The sequence below is a fragment of the Chiloscyllium plagiosum genome, unplaced genomic scaffold (assembly GCF_037043375.1).
Source record: "Chiloscyllium plagiosum isolate Xiang-an unplaced genomic scaffold, Cpla_swu_hap1 HiC_scaffold_25, whole genome shotgun sequence".
Taxonomy (NCBI): domain Eukaryota; kingdom Metazoa; phylum Chordata; class Chondrichthyes; order Orectolobiformes; family Hemiscylliidae; genus Chiloscyllium; species Chiloscyllium plagiosum.
Window position 1 is genome coordinate 25042755 of NW_028270163.1, and position 23865 is coordinate 25066619.

The 23865-nt window shown below is 41.8% G+C and overlaps 1 protein-coding gene across 1 annotated transcript in view; it reads left to right on the forward strand.

The window, feature by feature from the left end:
- Window positions 1-912: 912 nt before the first annotated feature.
- Window positions 913-23865, forward strand: part of LOC122562075 (protein HEATR9-like) — a 60972-nt gene continuing 38019 nt past the window's right edge. Inside the window, 5 exon segments of the mRNA XM_088000522.1 lie at window positions 913-1274; window positions 15840-15960; window positions 18462-18529; window positions 18989-19099; window positions 22323-22471. Of these exon segments, the coding sequence (XP_087856648.1) occupies window positions 18998-19099; window positions 22323-22471 (251 nt within the window). The 5' untranslated portion in view covers window positions 913-1274; window positions 15840-15960; window positions 18462-18529; window positions 18989-18997.

Genomic DNA, 23865 nt, shown 5'->3' on the forward strand with positions numbered 1-23865 from the left:
ATGACATTCCCGACCTAGAGTGCATTTTGTGCCCTTGCTCCCCTCAGTTCTTCTTCCAAGCAGAGTTCAACAAGGAAGTATCCTAATTCATCAGCTGTGGCATCTCTGCAAGAGCTTTTCTTGGCCATATTTGACCTGATGATATGCAATATCATTGGGTCTGGAGTTAATTTTGAAAACACCCAGGGTTATTGGGCTAAGTGCAACTATGTCAGGCTATTGCTTGACCAGTTTGTGAAACAGCTGTCAAGTTTTGGTAGTGCCTCCAGATGTTAGTAAAGAAGACTGTGCAGGGTTGACTGGTCATTGTGTGCTATTGTTTCTAGTGTCTAGATTGATGCAGGGCGATCCTTTCAAATTTATTCAGTATATAAGTGATTTAACAAGGTAATTAAGAGTCAACCAAATTCTGTGGTGCTGGAGTCACAATTTGTGTACCAGGTGAGTTTTATGAAAAATCTGTAGTTTTTAATACCAGATAGTTAAGAATTGAATTTAAATTTCACCATCTGCTATGGTGGTAATTGAATTCATATTGCTGGATCATTAGCGTGGGCCTAATGATAACAAATCCAGTGAAATTAGTACTGTCAAACTGTGGTTAATGGGGTTAGAGTTGCATGTGTATATAAGTTAAGTGTAAAAAGATAAGGCTTTAGTTCTATTTTCACTGTCTGATTATCTGAATTGGAATTAAGCATCTTTGTTCCTTAACAGTGGAGGTGACAAGATTGTTAGTGCATTAGAATTGAGTGATGGTATAAATCTCCTAGGCCCCCACCTCCTATAAGATAAAATCTGCTTCAGTTGACCTAAGCATTTAATGAATGTAACCACATTGCTTCTGTGCACTTCAACATGATAAAGTTCAGTGACTAAATCTTATCCTTGTCTTTCCTCCCCCAGGGTATGCAGACCCCTCCAGGGTCTGATTTGGAGAAGATCCTTCAGAGAAGTTCATTCTGTTGAATGATTCAAACAAAAAATTAAATAATTACTGAATCTTAGAACATAAAAATACAAGGATACCATTCAGGTTTTTTACTAAATATAAAGTGGATAAAGGGAAAAAGGAGCTAAAGGTGAGATTATCCTGGTCAGTATCCAGAAAAGGCGCAGGATAAAGGAGTTGACAGTAGGTACAGGTACAACATTTTAAACTTGAACCTCCATCAGCATCAGCTGGATAATCCGTCATATCACAATGGAGTAGCAACTGTAACATACTATACACATCCTTTAACTCCAAAAATATGTAGACACTATAATGAATGGTGAGTATAAATGAGGATGTGTACTCAGCTCTGCATTAGCTTCCATCATTATTCAATTATTATCTTGAAGCTTGTGTTACCTAAGTGAGTCAAAGTCTGAATGGTGAGAGGTGGCACACAGTTTATCAATATCAGACTATACTGTTCCCAGGGTTTGGATTGATCCCAGTCACTGTTGATCCTGGGTCTGTATTGATCGCTAAGATGAGAAATAAGTAGCAGTTGGGAAGAGCGGGTAGAGGGAGGGAATGCTTGATCTTTGTAGTGTGTGTCACTCTCAAACTGGTACTGAGCACCGCACACTGTTGGATTGTCAACGCTTTAAAGGAGTGGAATCCAGACTCTGGTACTAATGGGAAAGGGACTACACAGGAGGACCCAGTAAAAAGTTTAAATGCACTTGTTATGGGAGTCAGGTAGGCAGACCAATATTCCTGTAACCATTATTGTGAGACCTGTACAATGTGTTGTCTCCATGATGCCAGGAGGTCATAGTGAAAGTACAACATATTCTGCGGGGGAGTAAGAAATTGTGACGTACACCAGGACCAGTAACATAGGGCAGGCAGAGTTCTGTGGTCAGACCTACAGAAGGTGGGAAGGAAATTGAAGAGTGAAACATCAAATCTCTGAATTACTCCCAGGGCTACCCAATGAGAGCCGAAAGAGAAAGACAGAAATCATCAATGTGAGACATTAAGAAATGGTGCAGGAGGGAGAGTTTCAGATTTTTGGGACATTGGGACAACTTCTCGAACAGAAGGCAGCTATTTAAAAAAGAGCAGCCGCAAATCAGCAGGTCTGCCACGGGAAACTGTTGAGGCCAAAACATTTAAAACTTTCAAAAAATATTTAGATATAGTTCTTAGGATTAAGGGGACCAAAGAATCTGGGGAGAAAGCAGGAACACGGTATGAGTTAGATGATCAGCCAGGATCGTATTGAATGGTGGAGCAGGCTTGAAGAACTGTTGGTCTATTCCTGCTCCTATGTTCTATATTTCTATGTTAATTTCACCAGGATAACCACTTTTTTTAAAGATAGTAACAAATTATTATCTCAGATTAAAGTGGGGTAGAGCTTTCATATTGTTTGACTGTTTTGTCCGAAGTTTACAAATAACAGTTTAGTCAGTCGATGCCATACGCTACTGAGATACAGCACAACTTAATAAATCAGGCAACTGAGATACTCATGGCTGACTTAAGTCTTCAGCCACTATCGCAATGTTTTCTTGCTGTTCATCCTTATAGTATTCATCTTCAGATCCATCTGTTTAATGAACTCTACCAAATACGATTTATCTTTGAATAGTTCCTGACAGAGTCACACGAGAACCACCTATTAATTATACCCTCTGATTTTATGGGATTTACTTGTTGTCAGCTATCATTCCAATCTTGTATCTTCCTTTGATATTATTGGAAATCTTTTAAAATATGATTCCCCTCAAAATATTTTTCAACAATTCCATACTTACTTTGGCATCTGTGACAAGGCAGTCATAGTTCGTCAATAATCTTGAAGTTTTCTATACTGTGCATTGCCACAGAATATCCAACATGTCCTGATAAGATAGCTGGAAACAATTGTCTCCCTAAACCTTTCTTAAGGCAGTAGTGATTTGTTCAAAAAGAGACATTGCCACAAAATTAAAACTACCTGCCAAAACTAAAAGTCTGTGTGTGAGATTTGTGGGCAATCCAATAATTTAAAAACCAGCGCAGCTCTGGAATTTCTAGATTGTATTTTTTTAGCCTTTACATAACCTCTCAGATTCTGTGATATACCTACGTTCTTCCATAAACTGATTGTCAACCTTTTTAAATTATCAAATATTGATCACAAGTCAGAGGCTGCTCGTAAGCCATCCTTTTGTAAACTCTGTCCATAGGTGATATTGGAATTTCTAATCGCTCTTTGCTTTCTAAATCTGTAACACTCAATTCCAAAACACTTTAAGTTTACGCCTTCTTGGTAAGGATAAAGCAAAAGCCATCCCTTGCTTCTTCTTTGTTCGGGAAGTGACATAAGTCCATATCTTCACCTGATGTTTTCACTAGTACTATTGCTCCAATTCTGACAACAGATGGTGTATACAGTAATTATAATTCATGATCCTACAGTGTGACTCAGATGTTCACATTAAACAGCTACCTGGAGCCTTACTTCTGCAATTAGGAATTACTTTCTACTTTCTTTATCTTCGCATCTGAAATTATCGAAGGTAATCATGTCCACAAGATTGATATCCATATGAGTAGCAAAAGACCTTCAGATATTTACAAGATTTTATTTTGAATTTGTAGCTTCACAGTAACATCAGTTTCCATCTTTTCCTTCTGGACACTTTCCTTAAAGACAACTCCTCATGGAAGAAGAGCCCAACATTTTTTTTTAATTTATAAAGCCCACCACCAAATCACCTATTTACTGATTAACCAAGGAGTGAATTCCAAGCAAGAACCCAGCTCCTGAAACCTTTCACCAACCTGTTTAGACACATTATCACACATGTTTGGAGCAGATGGCACCAAATCACCTGTGGTGATTTTCACCTGTTAACCACCACTAGCAAATCATATATGTTTTCCAGTCGATAGAACCTAGCATGTTTTAAAGATACTTTCCTAATTAACCTATTCAGTAATGTTATTGCACATCTCTGGAGCAGATGAGACTTGAACTGGGCCTCTTGGTACAGAGGTAGGGACACCATCACTGTGCAACAAGAGTCCTTTAAAACCCAGCTTTCTTTTTAATTAGCCTATTCAGACACATTGTGACATGTCTGTGGCAGCGGAGACTTAAAACTGGACTTCTGGCCTAGAGGTACAAACACTACCATGTTCCACAAAATCCCCTTGAACCCAGCTCTTTTTAAAAAATATTTCAGATCAATCTGTTCAGGGATGTTATTGCACACCTAGATTAGATGAGACCTGAACCTGGGCCTTTTAACTCAGAGGAAGGGACTGTACCACTGTGTGACAAAACCTCCCTGGAGCAGGTGAGACTTGAACCTGGCCTCTTGACTTAGAGGTGGGAATACTGCCACTGTATCACAAGACCTCCCCAGAAAGCTTCAAGCTAAAATTGGCAGGGTAATGAATGCCAACATAGGAATGACAGAGGAATAAGGAAGTGAGGTTGTTGAATAGTACTAAATAAGGAATTAGTACATATTGGACAGAATCTGGATTCAAATGGTGCTGGAAGAGCACAGCAGTTCAGACAGTATCCGAGGAGCAGTAAAATAGATATTTCGGGCAAAAGCCCTTCATCAGGAATACAGGCAGAGTGCCTGAAGGGTGGAGAGATAAATGAGAGGAGGATGGGGGTGGGGAGAAAGTAGCATTGTTTTTACCATAATGGACAGAAGGAGATCCAGAAGGACTATGAAGAATACAAAGAAATGTTTGGACTGAATGTATGCAAATTCATAAAACGTGGTGAATAAAGTTATGAGCTACAAGCACAAATAGCCATATAGATTAGATGGTGACCTAACAAGTCCACACCGACCCTCCGAAGAGTAACCCACCCAGACCTATTCCCCAACCCCCTATATTTACCCTGACTAATGCACCTATCACTATGGGCAATTTAGCATGGTCAATTCACCTGACCTGCTCATCTTTGGATTGTGGGAGGAAACCGGAGCAAACCCACACAGACACGGGGAGAATGTACAAACTCCACACAGACAGTCACCTGAGGCGAGAATCGAACCCGAGTCCCTGGCGCTGTGAGGCAGCAGTGCTAACCACTGAGCCACCGTGCCACCCTTAATAGAAGTATCGTGTAATGTAAATAACAGAAACTTGGCTTAACAATTCTTATACCCTATCTGTTCTTTCTAACCTTTCCTTTTTTAACTAAATTCCTACATTAACGTTTCAAAAATAAATGATCAGAAAAGATTAGGATTCTGAATGAGGTTTATGACTCAGTCAAAACACTTTCACAAAACTTTCATCACGTGTTATGGACCTGTAGTTCTCCATTTTGTGTTTGTCCGTGTGGTTAACTCCATGACACAACAGTGAAGACTGTGTACTTAATGCTCACAGAAACAGTGTTCAGAAAAGCCAGAAGGAGAAAAGAAAGATAGGATGAGGGGGCTCATTCTAAATTACATCAAAAGGAAGGATGCCATTGAGAAGGCAAGAATCCATTTAACTGGAGTTGAGAAGCAAAAAGGGTATGAAAAGGCTTCTGGAGTTTTTCAGTGTGGTGACAAATAGTGAGAGATGGTTAGGGGAACAAAATCTGCAGGAAATCACAGAAATCCAAAAGTACTAGAAAGGGGTGACACTGGAGAGCTTTAATTATTCACATTTTGTTTGCGATAATATAAGCATAAAGGGAAAAGAATTGGAGGAACTTGTAAAGTGTTTAGGAGAACTTCCTTGACCAGTATGCTCTTGGTTTAATCAAGAAGGAGACCTTGCGGAATCTGGTGATGGGTAACAAGTGACTAGTTCTTGTTTGAGACTGATTATTGTATCATGTGACTTGGATCAGTAAAGTAGAGAGAGCAAGGGGTAATTTAAGTAGAATTTGAAGAGGACTAACTTAAATGGGATGAGATGGGATCTAGCCAGGTTAAAATGGAACTAGAGATTAATTGTAGTGGATCAATTGGTGATTTTTAAGAAAAAAAATTTTTTTGGTGCAGCCTGGAAACTTTCCAACAAGGAACGGTGAGTGGTTAATCCAGGATTTGAAAGAAATACCAGTAAATTCCCTTTTCACTTGAAAGTTGTGTTTGGGCCTTGGACAATGAGAAGGAAAGTGATGTGCAGGTAGATAGGATAGTGAAGAAGATGTTTGGTATGCTTGCCTTTACTGGTCAGTGCATTGAATGTAGAAGTTGGGAGGTCATGTTGCAGCTGTACAGGACATTGGTCAGGACAGTTTTGGAATACTGTGTGCAATTCTGATCTTCCAATCGGAAGGATGTTGTGAAACTTAAAAGGTTTCAGAAAAGAAAGGATGTTGCCAGGGTTGGAGGGTTTGAGCTATAGAGAGAGGCTGAAAAGGCTGGGGCTGTTTTCCCTGGAACATCGGAGGTTTTATGGAAGAAATGTTCACTGTCGAATGCTGAAAGGGGACGGCAGAGTGTGATGTTTTTGGTGATTATTCTAGAGCTGGAAAAATGGCAGAAAATGATCTATTGAATACAGAAGTTGGTGGAGTAGAAAGTGAGGAGAAGGGAAACACTACCAATGCTTTTAGAGGGAGAAGAAGCAGTGAGAGCAGAGATGTGTGCAGTAGATTGGACAATTGGGGTCCCTGTCAACCATACTGGGTGAGAGTTCTCAGATGAGGAAAAGAAATGATGTGTTGGAAGCGATGGTGTAAAAGAAATAGGAATGGATATGAGAGAGGAGAAACCCGGGGGAATGGAATGGAGTCTTTACAGGAAGTAAGGTGTGAGGAAGTACCCTTGAGGTAAATGTGAGAATCTGTCGATTTGTAGTAAATAGGGTATCTCAAGAAATTTTAATAGAGAAATCAAAAAAGGGAAAGGAGTGGCAGAGATTGAACAGTTGATGGTGAGGGAAGGATCAAAATGGGAATCAAAGCTAATAACATTTTGCATTTTAGTGAGACCAGGAGTTGGCACTTACATTGTTTTCAATGAACTAGAAAAAGAGATGAGCAAGATGACTTGAAAAGGAGTACAGTAATGAATAGTCCATGTATTCCACAAAAAGGCAGGCATAACTGAGACCCATGTGGGTTTCCATTACAGCAGCTTTTAGTTTGAGGCTTGAGTGGAGTCGAAAGAGAATTTGTTAAAGTGAGAATAGCTTCAGATAGGCAGAGGAGTATTGTGCTGGATGGAGCTTAGCTGAGCCTCTGTTTTGAGGAAGAAGTGGAGAGCTCCGAGATTGTCCTGGTGGGAATGGAGGGACTGGACATCCATAGTGAAGAGGAAGCAGTTATAGCCAGGAAATTACTAAATGTTGAAGTGAGGTAAGGCATTGAAAGAGTCGTGGATGAGGTCAGAACAGAGTGCACAGGGAGAGAAAAATATGGAATGGAGATAGGATGAAATAAGTTCAGTGGGACAGTACCAGGTGAAACAATTTGTTAGTCTGAGGGGTCTTGTCAGTGGCTCTTCAGAAGCAAACTGTCCAGGCTTGGAGAACTATGAAGCTGCAGGCAGTAGAAAGATCTTCAGAAGATACAAGGTCATTGACAGTCCTGTTACAGGACCTTGATGTTTGGTAGTGAGATTATTGTCTGGGGGTGGGATATGTCATACAGTTGCCATTCAGCCTCTGTAAGCTAGAGAACAACAGCACCAACCTTTTTGATGGGTATGATGCCAATACTAAGATTGAACTTCAAAGAATAGAACGTAGTAAATTCAGAGAGAGACAGGTCAAAAGAGTAAGAGGAGCAAAGCAGTTGAGACGGCAAGATGTCAAAGTACATATTGAAGCAAGAAGGTGATGCGTGATTCTTGTGTGGTGAATTCTTAAGCATGAACCAAGCCAAATTGTAACACATCAAGAGAGGAAGTGAAAGGTAACATAGGAACAGCATGTGGAGAACATGAGAATAGAATGGCAGTTGAAAAAGTCACCTTGATTGTTTGTACTGGTATATAAATTGTATGTGGATGATAAGAGGTAGCTTGAGGACCATTCAGACCATGAATGTAATATATGTTTGGAGTCACTGGATAAGGCTGAAATACTTATTGAAAAATTTGTATTGGTGTTTACTAAGGTAGAGGATGCTGACAAAATATAAATAGTAGAGGAGATGATAAATAAAATGGATGGGATGAAAATACATTGACAACATTACTGGATAGGCTGGCTACGCTCGAGCAGAGAACTCACTGGTCTGGATGATTTGATTGACAAGGAAAGTGCAGTTGGAGATAGCACTGATGCCTGCCATACTCTTCCAACGTTCAACAAGTACCAGGAAAGGACCAGAAAATTAACGAGTGCCAAAAGGGACACCATTATTCAAGAGAGTGTGTACAGGTACAGACATTCCTGATAACTATAGGTCAGTCAGGTTGATGTCAGTGGCAGGTAAATAATAGAAATAATAATGAGGGAAAACCAATCACTTGTTTTAGAGAGGTTTGAATTAATTAAGGAGCAATTGCATTGATTTTAAAAAAAGTGACTTATGCTTTAAAAACCTAATTTACTTTTTTGTTGAATTGAGAAAGTTGATGGGAATGCAATGAATATTGTCTAATTGGATTTTAAGAATGTGTTTGTCAAAGAACCACATTTGAAGGCGCGTTAACAAGTTGAGGCTTTCAGGAAACAGTATCCATTTTTCAGGTGTAGAAACCATCTGCCAAGTCATGATGGATGATATAAAGGAGTGATTAACCAGCACTGTGGTGGCCTCATGTAACGTGGAAATAGTGAAAGAGAAAGAAATAACAGAGTCCTGTCAGTTTGAATTTTAAAAATGGTTTAAGGACACTAAGCAGTCAGTCGTGATAAGTAATTACTTTTCAGACTAAGACGGTAGATAACAGTATTCTCCAAGATTCATTGTGAGGAATACTTTTTATGATTTGACTATTAGAATAAAGTAAGCTTTCCAAATGTGACAATAATATCAAGCTTGGAGGTGTGACAGATAGTGGGGATGATACCAATTAGCAGCACATGATGAGTAAAATGGGCAAGTGGCAGAGAGAATTAATAGATAAGTGGGAGGTGATGGTACATAGAGAGGCAATGTATCATAGAATCCACACAGTGTAGGAGCAGGCTAGGTAATCCAAGATGGAGGATGGGAAAAATTTCTGGCTGCAATAGCTGCTCCTTTTTTGAGATATTTTAGGTGCTGGAGGTGATTTCCTCGAATTCCAGGAGGAGCAATTACTGTTTTATATGCTGTTGCATTGTTTTGGGACTTTGGAAATAAAAAATCAAAACAACAGCAGTTTTAAAAGGGAGAAGAACAGACAAAGGAAGTACATGGTGAGATCAGTGCAGGAGAGAGAGGGAGAGAACCAGTAAGTTACTGCCTTTGAAGTTTGAATTCATGTATCGCTGGATATTGGAGTGCATCTGGGAAAATTAACAAATAGTGAAATTCACAACTGATCTTGGAGGAACTGTTGGGTGAAGTTCACAACACAGAATCAGATAAGTTAATCGTTGTTTTAAGTGTGGCCTACAGAGAATCTGCAGTAGTGAGTAGAGTGGGTTCTTTCTTGATTATATGTTTTTGGAGCTATGTCTCTTGATTAAACTTAAAATATAAGCCATAACTATTAACTTAACCTGAGGCAGTGTTTGTAGAGGAATAAGATGGTGCTATTTTCTGGGTCTGTAGATTGCGAAGGAGCAAAAATGGCCTTTAATAGAGTGATAAGTACTTCTTGTCAGATGTGGGAGTTTAAAGAGAGTTTAAGGGTTACTGCAGATTATATCTGCCATAAATGCTGCTGGCTGCGAATCTTATCAGATCGAATGGATCGGCTGGAGAGACAGTTAGAAGCAATGAGGAATTTGCAATAGCAACAGTATGTGATGGACGGCAGTTATAGGAAGGGGGGGAAAGTCTCAGATACAGTCACATAGATGGGTTAACTCCAGGAAAAGTAAGAGAGGTAGGCAGCTAGTGCAGGAGTCTTTAATCGATATACCCATTTCAAACAGGTATGCTGTTTTGGAAAATGTAGGGGGTGATGGATTCTCAGGGGAACATAGCACGACAGCCAAGTTTCTGGTATTGAGACTGGCTCTAATGCAACGAGGGGTACTTTGAGGTCCAAGAGATCAATTGTGTTAGGGGATTCTGTAGTCCGAGGTACAGACAGACATTTCTGTGGCCAGCAGCAAAAAAGCAGAATGGTGTGTTGCTTCCCTGGTGCCAGGATCAAGGATGTCTCAGAGAGCGTGCAGAATGTTCTCATGGGAGAGAGGGGCCAGCAAGAGGTCATTGTCCACATTGGAACCAATGACATAGGAAGGGAAAAGGTTGAGAGTATGAAGGGAGATTACAGAGAATTAGGCAGAAATTTAAAAAGGAGGTCCTTGAGAGTAGTAATATCTGGATTACTCCCAGTGCTACGAGCTAGTAAGGGCAGGAATAGGAGGATAGAGCAGATGAATGCATGGCTGAGGAGTTGGTGGATGGGAGAAGGATTCACATTTTCGGATCAATGGAATCTCTTTTGGGGTAGAAGTGACCTGTACAAGAAGGACGGATAGCACCTAAATTGGAAGGGGACTAAAAAACTGGTAGGGAGATTTGCTCGAGCTGCTCAGGAGGGGCTGTTGGGAGGGTGGGGGGGGAGGAGGAGGTGGCAGGGGTGTGTGGTGGGACATAGTGAGATAGTGAGGGAAGAGATCAATCTGAGATTGGTACAGTTGAGAACAGAAGTGAGTCAAACAGTCAGGGCAGGCAGGGACGAGGTAGGACTAATAAATTAAACTGCATTTATTTCAATGCAAGGGGCCTAACAGGGAAGAAAGATGAACTCAGGGCATGGTTAGGAACACAGGACTGGGATATCATAGCAATTACAGAAACATGGCTCAGGGATGGACAGGACTGGCAGCTTAATGTTCCAGGATACGAATGCTACAGGAAGGATAGAAAGAGAGGCAAGAGAGGAGGGGGAGTGGCATTTTTGATAAGGGATAGCATTACAGCTGTGCTGAGGGAGGATATTCCCGGAAATATATCCAGGGACATTCTTTGGGTGGAACTGAGAAATAAAAAAGGGATGATAACCTTAAAGGGATCATATTATAGGCCCCCTAATAGTCAGAGGGAAATTGAGAAACAAACTTGGAAGGAGATCTCAGCTATCTGTAAGAATAATAGGGTGGTTATGGTAGGGGATTTTAACTTTCCAAACATAGACTGGGACTGCCATAGTGTTAAGGATTTAGATGAAGAGGAATTTGTTAAGTGTGTACAAGAAATGTTTCTGATTCAGTATGTGGATGTACCTACTAGAGAAGGTGCAAAGCTTGACCTACTCTTGGGAAATAAGGCAGGGCAGGTTGCTGAGGTGTCGGGGGGGAGTACTTTGGGACCAGTGAACATAATTCTATTAGATTTAAAATAATGATGGAAAATGATAGACCAGATCTAAAAGTTGAAGTTATAAATTGGAGAAAGGCCAATTTTGACGGTATTAGGCAAGAACTTTCGAAAGCTGATTGGGGGCAGATGTTTGCAGGTAAATGGACAGCTGGAAAATGGGAAGCCTTCAGAAATAAGATAACAAGAATTCAGAGAAAGTATATTCCTGTTAGGGTGAAATATTTTTCTTGCTGAGATATTTGTATCATCGCTAGTCACAGGTGAGGTGCTGGAAGACTGGAGGTTGGCTAACGTGGTGCCACTGTTTAAGGGAAGGCTGGTAGGTATAGGGAATGCTGGATGACTAAAGAAATTGAGGGTTTGGTTAAGAAAAAGAAAGAAGCATATGTAAGGTATAGACAGGATAGATCGAGTGAATCCTTACAAGAGTATATAAAGGAAGTCGGAGTATACTCAAGAGAGAAATCAGGAGGGCAAAAAGGGGACATGAGATAGCTTTGGCAAATGGAATTAAGGAGAATCCAAAGAGTTTTTACAAATGCATTAAAGACAAAAGGGTAACTAGGGAGAGAATAAGGCCCCTCAGAGATCAGCAAGGCGGCCTTTGTGTGGAGCCGCAGGAGATGGGGGAGATACTAAATAAGTATTTTGCATCAATATTTACTGTGGAAAAGGATATGGAAGATATACACTGTAGGGAAATAGATGGTGACATCTTGCAAAATGTCCATACAGAGGAGGAAGTTCTGGGTGTCTTGAAGGCTAAAGGTGGATAAATCCCCAGGACCTGATCAGGTGAACCCGAAAACTCTGTGGGAGGCTAGAGAAGTGATTGCTGTGCCTCTTGCTGAGATATTTGTATCATCGATAGTCACAGGTGAGGTGCTGGAAGACTGGAGGTTGGCTAACGTGGTGCACTGTTTAAGAAGGGTGGTAAGGACAAGCCAGGGAATTATATCCAGTGAGCCTGACATTGGTGCTGGGCACGTTGTTGGAGGGAATCCTGAGGGACAGGATGTACATGTATTTGGAAAGGCAAGGACTGATTACGGATAGTCAACATGGCTTTGTGTGTAGGAAATCATGTCTCACAAACATGATTGAGTTTTTTGAGGAAATAACAAAGAGGATTGATGAGGGCAGAGTGGTAGATGTGATCTATATGGACTTCAGTGAGGCATTCGACAACGTTCCCCATAGGAGACTGAATAATGAGGTTAGATCTCACGGAATACATGGAGAACTAGCCATTTGGATACAGGCCTGGCTTGAATGTAGAAGACAGAGGGTGGTGGTGGAGGGTTGTATTTCAGACTGGAGGCCTGTGACCAGTGGAGTGCCACAAGGATCGGTACTGGGTCCTCTACTCTTTGTCGTTTACATAAATGATTTGGGTACGAGCATAAGAGGTACAGTTAGTAAGTTTGCAGATGACACCAAAATTGGAGGTGTAGTGGACAGCAAAGAGGATTACCTCAGATTACAACAGGATCTTGACCAGAAGGGCCAATGGGCTGAGAAGTGGCAGATGGAGTTTAATTCAGACAAATGCGAGGTGCTGCATTTTGGGAAAGCAAATCTTAGCAGGACTTATACACTTAATGGTAAGGTCCCAGGGCATGTGGCTGAACAAAGAGACCTTGGAGTGCAGGTTCATAGTTCCTTAAAAGTGGAGTTGCAGGTAGATAGGATAGTGAATAAAGCCTTTGGTATGCTTTCCTTTATTAGTCAGAATATTGAGTACAGGAGTTGGGAGGTCATGTTGCGGCTGTACAGGACATTGTTTAGGCCACTGTTGGAATATTGAGTGCAATTCTGGTCTCCTTCCTATCGGAACGATGTTGTGAAACTTGAGAGGGTTCAGAAAAGATTTACAAGGATATTGCCAGTGTTGGAGGATTTGAGCTACAAGGAGAGGCTGAACAGGCTGGGGCTGTTTTCCCTGGAGCGTCGGAGGCTGAGAGGTGATCTTATAGAGGTTTACAAAATTATGATGGGCATGGATAGTGTTAATAAGCAAAGTCTTTTCCCTGGGGTCAGGAAGTCCAAAACTAAAGGGCATAGGTTTAGGGTAAGAGGGGAAAGATATAAAAGAGACCCATGGGGCAACTTTTTCATACAGATGGTGGTACATGTATGGAATGAATTGCCAGAGGAAGAGGTGGAGGCTGGTACAATTGGAACATTTAAGAGGCATTTGGATGGGTTTATGAATAGAAAGGGTTTGGAGGGATATGGGCCAGGTGGGACTAGATTGGGTTGGAATATCTGGTCGGCATGGACGGGTTGGACCGAAGGGTCTGTTTCTGTGCTGTACATCTGTATGACTGTATGACTCTATGACTCTATGACTAAGTCCACACCGACCCTCTGAAGAGCATCCCACTCAGGCCATTCCCCTCTTCTGTAACCCTTCATCTCCCATGGCTAATTCATCTAGCCTGCACATCCCTTGACACTATGGACAATTTAGCACAGCGAATCCACCTAACCTGGACTGTGGGAGGAAACTGGAACACCCAACGGAAACCCATGCAGATGTAGGGAGAAGGTGCAAACTCCACACAGTCACCAGAGGCTGGAATCAAACCTGGGTCTCTGGCGCTGTGAGGCAGCAGTGCTAACTGCTGAGCCACTGTGAAACCCCCAAAGGCTTGTAGATCAAACCTTTATAAAGATGAACCTGTCTTGTTAGGCCACAACTAGAGTTTAGGAAGGATATGAAGTTACTTGAGAGGGCACAAAAAAGATTAATGAGATAAATTCGCAAGTAAGCGGTACAGAATTCAACAGATCATGACATTAAACAATGTCCAATGCTGATGTGGTTTATACCTTGTCATTTTTGATCTCATTGAACCCTGTTAACCCCTTCTCTTAAACACTCTTAGCTAAACATGGATTCAGCTGCACAAGTGTTCACCCTCTCCCAATTTTTAAAATTAAATCTAGCAGTATTCTCAATGGTGTCGAGATCCATCAATTCCAAATAAGAATAGAAGAAACAGGATTAAGACCAAACAAATCCTTGAGCTTGACCCAACATTCGGTAGAATAATGGCCAATCTTTTGCCCCAATTTCCATTTTCAACACTGCTCCAAACTTCCTGGATTCCCTGAGAGGATCAAAAGTCTGTATCTCTCAGCCTTAAATCTCTGGTATAGAGAATTCCAAACAATTCCTTTAACTCTTTTGAGTGAAGAAATTTCTCCTCATCTCAGTCCTAAATAATCAATCCCTTATCCTGAGGCTTTTCCACAGCCAGGAAAATCAACCGCTTAGCCTGTACCCTGTCAAGCCTCTCCAGAATGCTTCAATGTCATCAACCTCTCATTCTTCTAAACTCTGTAGAGTACAGGTCCATTTACACAATCCCACACACATCCCAGGAACTAATCTGGTGAATGAATATAGGTCTGTGTCCACATATTAGAGGGCAGATGCATCTCACCCACAAATGAGACGACTCTTTGCATGTGCATTTAGTGCACAGCCATACAAACAGCATCACATTAATCAATGCCTGTAAATTTAGCAATGGTTACAAAGTTTGAATCCTTATCCAGTCAGTCCTACCTGTAATTTCAAGCCACTATGAAAAACCTGAGGCTGCCTGTTTGGTGACAAGAGCTGCCTTTCTACATGTTGCTAATGATCCCTCAGCCACTCAGCTAACAGAAACATTCTGAAATATAAAACATAGAATATAAAACAGTGCAACACAGGATCAGGCCCTTTGGTCCACCATGTCTGTGGTGACCATGATGCCATTATGAACTAATCCCGTCTGAATGCACGTGGTCCCTCTATTTTCCATTCATTTGTGTATCTAAATGCCTCCTAAACTTTGCTATCATACCTGTTTCTACTATCCACCTGGCAATGCATTCAAGTACCTACTACACTCTGTTAAAAAAAACTTACCTTGCACATCTCCTTAAAACTTGCCCCTCACTTTAAACTTATGCCCCCTAGTATTTGACATTTCCACCTTGGAAGAAAGACTCTAACTATCCACCCTATCCATGCCCCTCACAATTTTCTACACTTCTCAATGGTTCTACTGCCTGGACTACTCAGGAGAGTCCTTTGGTACTCATTGGAGCACATCTGGAAATTTGTGATGGTCTGCTACATCAACCACAACTCCACTGATATGAGGCCACAGTTCTTGCTAACTAGTATTTGACAGGGTCCCCAGGAAGAGGAAAAGGAGATTGGTTGGATGTATCTGAGAACCCTTCACTTTGAATAGGTCATGGGTCATCATTGATTACTTGCTCTCGTTTCCCCTAAAACAAGAGTGCCCAAGCGTTTTGTCTGAGGGAACACATTTCAATTTTTTTCCAACTCTGTGGAGCCAGTGAGCAATTTTCTATGAATGACATTCTCTTCAATGACTTGATCTTGGGATGTCAGAGAGTGGAAAGAGCAATAGATTGGGTCTTACTGAAAAACCATCCCAAGACAGAAGTATCGAATGTTTTGATTGTATTTTGCAGGAATCAAACAAGTCCCACCATCAAGTCTCAAAGCAGTTTCTGTGCGAGGGGAGAACAGGACCACAGGCCTGATTTTACTGGTATCAGTCAATCGACGTTGCATTGACATATGGTGCGGAAGGTGACCTATTTCTCTGAACCACAATTAAAGTAGCTGCTGCTGAGCCTGCAGGGGAAGGAGAGAATACTTCAACTTTAAATATAGAAAAATAAGAACAGAAGTAGGTCATTTGGCCCTACGAGCCTTCTCCACCATTTGATATGATCATGGCTGATCATCCAACTCGATACCCTCTTTAATCCCTTTAACCCTAAGAACTATATCAACTCCTTCTTGAAAACATTCAACGTTTTGGCTCCACCCACATTTTGTGGCAGAGAATTCCTCAGGTTCATCACTTTCTGGTGAAGAAATTCCTTAGTCCTAAATGGCTTCCCATGTGTCCTTAGACTGTGACCCGTGGTTCTGGACTTGCTGGTCATCTGGGACATGCTTCCTACATTTACTCTGCCTAATCCTGTTAGAATAACTATGAGATGCCCTATCATTCTTCAAAACTTTAGTCTATATAGTTCTAACTCTTCACATGTCAGTCCTGCCATCTTAGGAATCAGTCTGGTAAACCTGTATTACGCTCCCACCAAAGTCAGAATATCCTTCCTTAGTTAAGGAGACGGAAACTGCACTATTATTCCAGATGTGGTCTCACCAAGGCCCTGTGCAAGTGTAGCAAGATACCCCTGCTTCTGTATTCAAATCCTCTTGCTACAAAGAGCAATATACCATTTACCTTCTTCACCTCCTGCTGCACCTGAATACTTGAAGGCTATGCCAAACGCTTTTATTCATGTGGCTGCACCAGATAGACACATAGACAAATGACTAGAGAGTAAAAATTCCAGCATTGTTCCAGTTTTCTGAAAGCTCTGCCCAAGAGAACGTCTTCATCCCAGGAATCAACCATAGAACATAGAACTTTACAACCCAGTACAGGCCCTCTTAAACTCGATGTTGCACTGACCTGCAAAATTAATCTGATGCCCATCTAACCCACACCATTCCATTATTATCCATATGTATGTCCAATGCCCATTTAAATGCCCTTAACATTGGCAAGTCTACTACTATTGAGGCAGGCCATTCTATGCCCTTAATACTCTCTGCGTAAAGAAACTACCCCTAATATCTGTCCTAAATCTATCACCCCTCAATATGTCCCCTCATGTTAGCCTTCACCATCAAAGGAAAAAGGATCTCACTGTCCACCTTATCTAACCCTGTGATTATCTTATACGTCTCGATTAAATCACCTCTTAACCCTCTTCTCTCCAAAGAAAACAGCCTCAGTTCCTTCAGCCTTTCCTTGTAAGAACTTCCATACCAGGCAACATCCTAGTAAATCTCCTCTGAATCCTTTCCAAAGCTTCCACATCCTTTCTATAATGCAGTAACCAGAACTGTATGCAATACTCCAGGTGCGGCCTTACCAGTATCTTGTACAGCTGAAGCATGACCTCGTGGCTCCGAAACGCAATCCCCCTACCAATAAAAAAAGTGCAAACTCCACACAGATTGTCACCCAGGGGTGGAATTGAATCCAGGTCCCTGATACTGTAAGGCAGCAGTGCTAACTACTGAGCTACCGTGCCTCCATGAATGAACCTACAATCAAGTGAAGCTTTTCTAAATTGTTTTAAATGCAATGAGATTCATTCTTAAACTCCTTCCCATTCCATTTGGCTTGAGGGCCTCTTGGATTATGGCTTAAACAAAACCTTTTGGCTTCTTTTGACCTCCTGGATTAGGCGCTGTAATGCAGCATCTGAGAACCTGAGAGCTGCCTCTCTGGGTTGTTAGTTTCCTCCCTTGCCATAAAACTTCCACAGAAAGTTTCATGATCTGCTGCAGCCTGAAGGCATCAGCCCTTTAAAAGGTGAAGGCTGCTTTAAGAAGTAAAGACTAACTGTATGTTGTTAGATTAGATTACAGTGTGGAAACAGGCCCTTCGGCCCAAAAAGTCCACACCGACCCGCAACCCACTCATACCCCTACATTTACCCCTTACCTAACACTACGGGCAATTTAGCCTGGCCAATTCACCTGACCTGCACATCTTTGGACTGTGGGAGGAAACCGGAGGAAACCCACGCAGCCACAGGGAGAACGTGCAAACTCCACACAGTCAGTCACCTCGAGGTGGGAATTGAACCCAGGTCTCTGGTGCTGTGAGGCAGCAGTGCTAACCACTGTGCCACCGTGCCACCCACCATGTGTTAGCCATGTGTTAGCCACATGACACCTACGTAACCATGTAAGAACCTGACAGCCAGCTGAGCATGGAACCAGTCAGCAGTATTGACCCTGGAAAAACCTCACTTTGCTGTGGGTCAGGACTTATGTACAGCTCCTGGTTAGCTTTGCTGGGACATTGCTTTCCATTTTTGTCTATGTGCTCTGGATTACCACTTTTCTAAATGGTTTTGAAGTCAGTTGTTGTAGCTTCATACTGCATTTTGTCTCAAATGTTGCAAAGGCTTCAATACTTTAAGGGTATATATTGGTCTTGTTTTTGTTCCACATATTTATTTCAAAGCCCTCACATTTTTTTTCTGTTAATTCAGATCATCCAGATTAACTGTTTCAGTTTGTATCCCATTTCTTCAACATCAACTTCCTGAAGTTTATAACAGTAAGTCCATGATTTATTCTATATTTAACTTAGCCTGTACCCACTCTGAGAATGTTTGATGGGTCAGTGTAGAGGGAAATTTACCCTGTAATTAACCAGTGCTGATCTATCGATGGAATGTTTGATAGGACAGCCCTAACCTCCCACTGTCAAAGTCTAATGAAAGTTTGATGGGACAGTATAAAGGGAATACTATTCTGTATCTAACCCATGCTGTACCTGACCTGGAAGTGTTTGCTGGGAGAGTGTAAAGGGGGCTGTATTCAGTATCTGCACAGAAGTCTTTGATGGGGAAGTTTGCAGAAGAAGATTTAATCTGTGTATAACCTGTGCTGTACCTGCCCTGGCATAGCATCAAGATTTACTCATTATCTAACCCTGTACTGTACCTGGGTAATTAACAATACTGAGACTAACAATTTTTATGATTTAACCTAATATTTCGCCATATTCTTGTAGCCTTCAAAGATGAATGAAGACAAAGAGTCACTGTTAGGGCCAACAGCAGCATCTGAATATCAAATGATCTCCTTGTTTGAGAAGGAAACAAAATCGAGTTATTTTAAAGAGGTAAGGTAGCTTTAATCTATATGTTACTGACCAGTCTTCGAGTGAATCAAATCATTGACAATGAATGGTCTCAGGAGTCCTAAATGACAGGCATTTGTTGTTTTCACTGTCAACCTTTGCTGAAATTCTGTGACCAGCAGCTTATCTCAATGTTGCTATAAACCTTAGGGATTGACCCTTGACCTTGCTAGACATCAACAGTAAGATGTGATGCATTTGTTTTTAATTTAATAAAGTATTCCAAGGGGCTTGACAGATAATCAGACAAAGATTGACACTAAGTCAGTTAAGGAGATATTAGGACAAGTGACCAAAAGCTTGTCTAAAGAGGAATGCCTTAAAGGGTAAAAGGTGGAGGTGGGTACTGAGGCTGGTGGGCTCTTGACAGCTGCAAGTGTGGCCATCAGTGGTGAAGCAATAATAATCAGGGATACTCAAGAGGCAGCAATTGGATGCATGCAGACATCATGGGTGGAGGACATTACAGTTCGAAAGGGGTGAGGATTTAGGATAGGATTTAGAAACAAATATGAGAATCTTATCATGGAATTGTCGCTTGATTATGAACCCATCCAGATCAGCAAGCACAGTGGTGATGGATGAATGACCCTCAGTGCAAGTATGACATGGGCAGCAGATATTAGTTAAAGAGTAGGAAATACAAATCTCCTTTTGTCTGATTGGATTAAAAATGGAAATTAAGTAGATCAGTTTCAGCTCTTACCCTGCCATGTCTTTTCACTCCTGCAATGCACTGGCTACATGTTTGAAAGCTGTAAATTATCAGTCTGGCTGTGTGTGCAAATCAATATCATCGCATTGGCTGTAGGATGCTGTGCAACAGCTAATGGGGCAGAATATGCAAACTCTTCTTCCTTCTGTTATTCAGTGGAGACTATCTCTTCCCTGACTCCTCTCCTCTAACTCCCAATGTAAACTGATTGACAACTGCAGCTTGTCTGAAGCCAAAGAGCTCAGAACTGTGTTTGAACCAAGTTGGAAATTAATGCAATTGGCCCATATTTAATCAAAATTCATTTCACTGCTGTATCTGGTTGTATAAGCTAGTTGGCCTGGAAGGGTTAACACAAAGCCTTTTATATATCACTGAAATATAAATGGCTGTTTCTGGAGGAGCTAGCTAATTTGTTATTTAGAGTGATTGTAATGATGTCAGCCAGGTGGATATCACAGAATATGAGTTCCCTAATTGGGACTGTTAATCTGGTCCAATCAGGGAGCCCTGGCTGACAGATATAACCAGGAGTGAGCCAGAAGGCGGGTAGCCGTCCTCAGTGCTGTCACCCCGGGCAGGTATCAGGGCGGGCTGCCTCAGAGGTGGTCGAAAGGTGCTGAGGGTGGTTAGTGAAGCCGGAAGGTGGGTAGACCGTCCTGACCGCTGTCACCCTGGGCGGGTACCGGGGCGGGCTGTCCTAGAGGTGATCGAAAGGTGTGTCAGGGCGGACCGAGAACTGGAAGGGGCATGGGGTGGACCGAGAGCTGGAAGGTGCGTAGGGGCGGGTTGCCTTAGAGTGGCCGGAAGGTGGGAGGGACGGGGGGCTTGCTGGGTCTGTATTGTATGCACTGTTTATGTAACTGGATTAGCTTTTTATGTACAAATGTCATTGTTGCTGTCTTTTATATGTGGTACTGGGATTTGAGGTTTGTCCTCATCTCCCTGTAAACTGGTTGAACGGTGGGGTTTGGTGCCTGGCTTTGCTGCTCCTCTCCCTTGTAAAATTGCACTTGTATAAGCTGTAAATGTTAACTGTATTTTGTAAACTGGGTGTTTTGTAATTTGTTTAATAAAATGTTATAACCAGGAGTGACAGATGGTGAGGTCCCTTTACTACTTGCAGCAGTAGAAGGTCAGGCAGCATCCCAGCATTGATGTTTCAGGCATAAACCCTTTATCATGACTTTCCTGCTCCTCAAATGCTGCCTGAGCTGCTGTGCTTTTCCAGCGCTATACTTTTTGACTGATTTCCAGCATCTGGGCTCCTCACTTTCTCATACTTGCTGCAGTACCAGTCTAACAGGAATAACCCGCTCATAACCTATTCTGCCATGGATACTTCTCTAGGGCAGCACGGTGACTCATAGTGCCATAGCCTGGGTTTGATTCAGTCCTTAGGTGACAGTCTGTCTGTGTGGAGTTTGCACATTCCCCGAATGTCTCTGTAGGTTTCCTCTCAGTGCCTGAGTTTCCTCCCAAAGTCCAAAGACGTCCAGGTTAAGTGGATTGGCCATGGGAAGTACAAGGTTACAAGGAAAAGGTGAGTCTGGGTAGGATGCTCTTCAGAGGATCAGTATGGATTTATGGGCCAAATGGCCTGCTTCCACACTGTAGGGATTCTATGGTTGGCACTGTGGTTGACCCACGTGACATGATTGAAAGTATTCTCATTATAAAGACTGAACTTCATTTCTACAAGGACAATATGATAGTCAATCCTACTGATATCATAATGGTTGGTCACACCTGTGACAGATGGTGAGGATAGAGTCAAGTAGAGTTGTTTCTGTTTGGCCCCTTTACTACTTGCTGCAGTACCAGTCTAGCAGCTATGCCCTATAGAACTCTGTCAGCTTGGTCAGTAGTGGTGCTGCTGATCGCCAATTGCTGATGGACATTGAAGTCCCCCACCCAGACTGCATTATGTGCCTTTGCCATACTTAGTAATTCCTCCAAATGGTGTTCAACATGGAGGAATATTGATTCATCAGTGAAGGGGTGGTTCAGTAAGTGATAATCAACAGGATACTTCCTTGCCAAGGCTTGACCTGATGCTATGAGATTTCATGAATAAGGAGTCAGTGGTGAAGAATCCTAGAATAACTTCTCCCCGATATCCTTTCATCTCTGATGAATGGACAATTTTGGAGGGCAGTTTTGAGAGTCAACCACAAAGTTAAAATCTCTCTTGGTTAATCTGTCAATTTTCATATTAATCTATGGGCTTAACTAGTATTCACAAAAGTTATTATATTAATCTATGGCCATATATTTACACAAAGATCCCTGCAGAAGCAAGTACAGACATCATTTGTAACATATCACCCCTATTTTACCGTTTCCATTAAAATGTTTATTTAATTTTCTCTTAAGAAATTATGAATGGAAAATCACAAGGATATTTTATTCCATTTGTTCTGTGCTTAAGGACAGGGCATGTGAGGCTCCTATTCATATAATTTGAATTTGTGTTAATATCTGAAACAGGTGCTTCCACCACAGCCAACTAGGTGGTCAAAAGAGAACCCAGAGTCCATCAAACCACAGCCCCATATCATCAACCAAGTTGCTGTGACTTGTCAGATAAAGATCAGCAGAAAACAAAAGGCTGAGGAACAGAAGAAGAGAAAAATAAAGTAAGAACAAATTCAGCTGGTTGCTTAAGGTTATCCAGTTAAAAATCAAACTGCCATTTAGGTTGGGTCACATTCTGCACCCAATGTCCAACAAATATTCCCAGGACACGTACAGCATGCAGGTTAGATACAGAGTAAAACTCCCAATACGGTGATCCCAACAAACATTCCCAGGACAGCGACAGTGCAGAGTCTGATACAGAGTACAGCTCCTTGTACACTAAAACATTAACACCCCCAGGCTGACTTGGTAGAGTGACACTGCCCCTTGGTCCTAACTTTGGATAGAGTTGTGAAATAACCTGTGAGTTACCTGCCCCAGATCATTCTGAAATCCCCCTTTCAGATGTCTTAAATGTTATATTACCCTTTTGAGCAAATGTTTTGAAAATTCTATACGAATGTGTGGTTTGGTGAACTGTCTGTTTACGTATTTTCTATCATTTGTGCCTCAACAACACTAGCGTCACAGAGTCATAGAGATGTACAGCACAGAAACAGACCCTTCGGTCCAACTTGTTCATGCTGACCAGATATCCCAACCCAATCTAGTCCCACCTGCCAGCACCTCCTTCACCAGAGTTCTCCCTGAGGAACTCTGCCAACCCAGGTGTTGATGATAAATCTCAGAGCCTGAATGAATTTCAAAACTGTACAGCTCCTGGAGAATTTTGGGTATTAAAACAATTTGAGCTCCTTCCACCCATATCCCTCCAAACCCTTCCTATTCCTATACGCATCCGGATACCTTTTAATGTTGCAATTGTACTGGCCTTCACCACTTTCTCTGGCAACTCATTCCATACATGTACCGCCCTCTGTGTGAAAAAGTTGCCCCTTAAGTCCCTTTTATATCTTTCCCCTCTCACCCTATGCCCTCTAGTTCTGGACTCCCCATCCCAGGGAAGAAACTTTGTTTATTTATCCTATCCATGCCCCTCTATGAGGTCACCTCTCAGCCTCCGACGCTCCAAGGAAAACAGTCCTAGCTAAAGCTCAAATCCTCTAACTGTGGCAATATTCTTGTAAATCTTTTCTGAACCCTTTTAAATTTCACAACATCTTTCCGATAGGCCTAACCAATGTCCTGGACAGCCGGAACATGACCTTCCAACTCCTGTACTCAATATTCTGACCAATAAAGGAAAGCATAGCAAATGACTTCTTCACTATCCTATCTACCTGCGACTCCACTGTCAAGGTCTCTTTGTTCAGCAACACTCTCTAGGACCTTACCATTAAGTATATAAGTCCTGCTAAGATTTGCTTTCCCAGAATGCAGCACCTCGCATTTATCTAAGTTAAACTCCATCTGTCACTTCTCAGCCCATTGGCCCATCAGATCCTGTTGTAATCTGAGGTAACCCTCTTTGCTGTCCACTACACTTCCAATT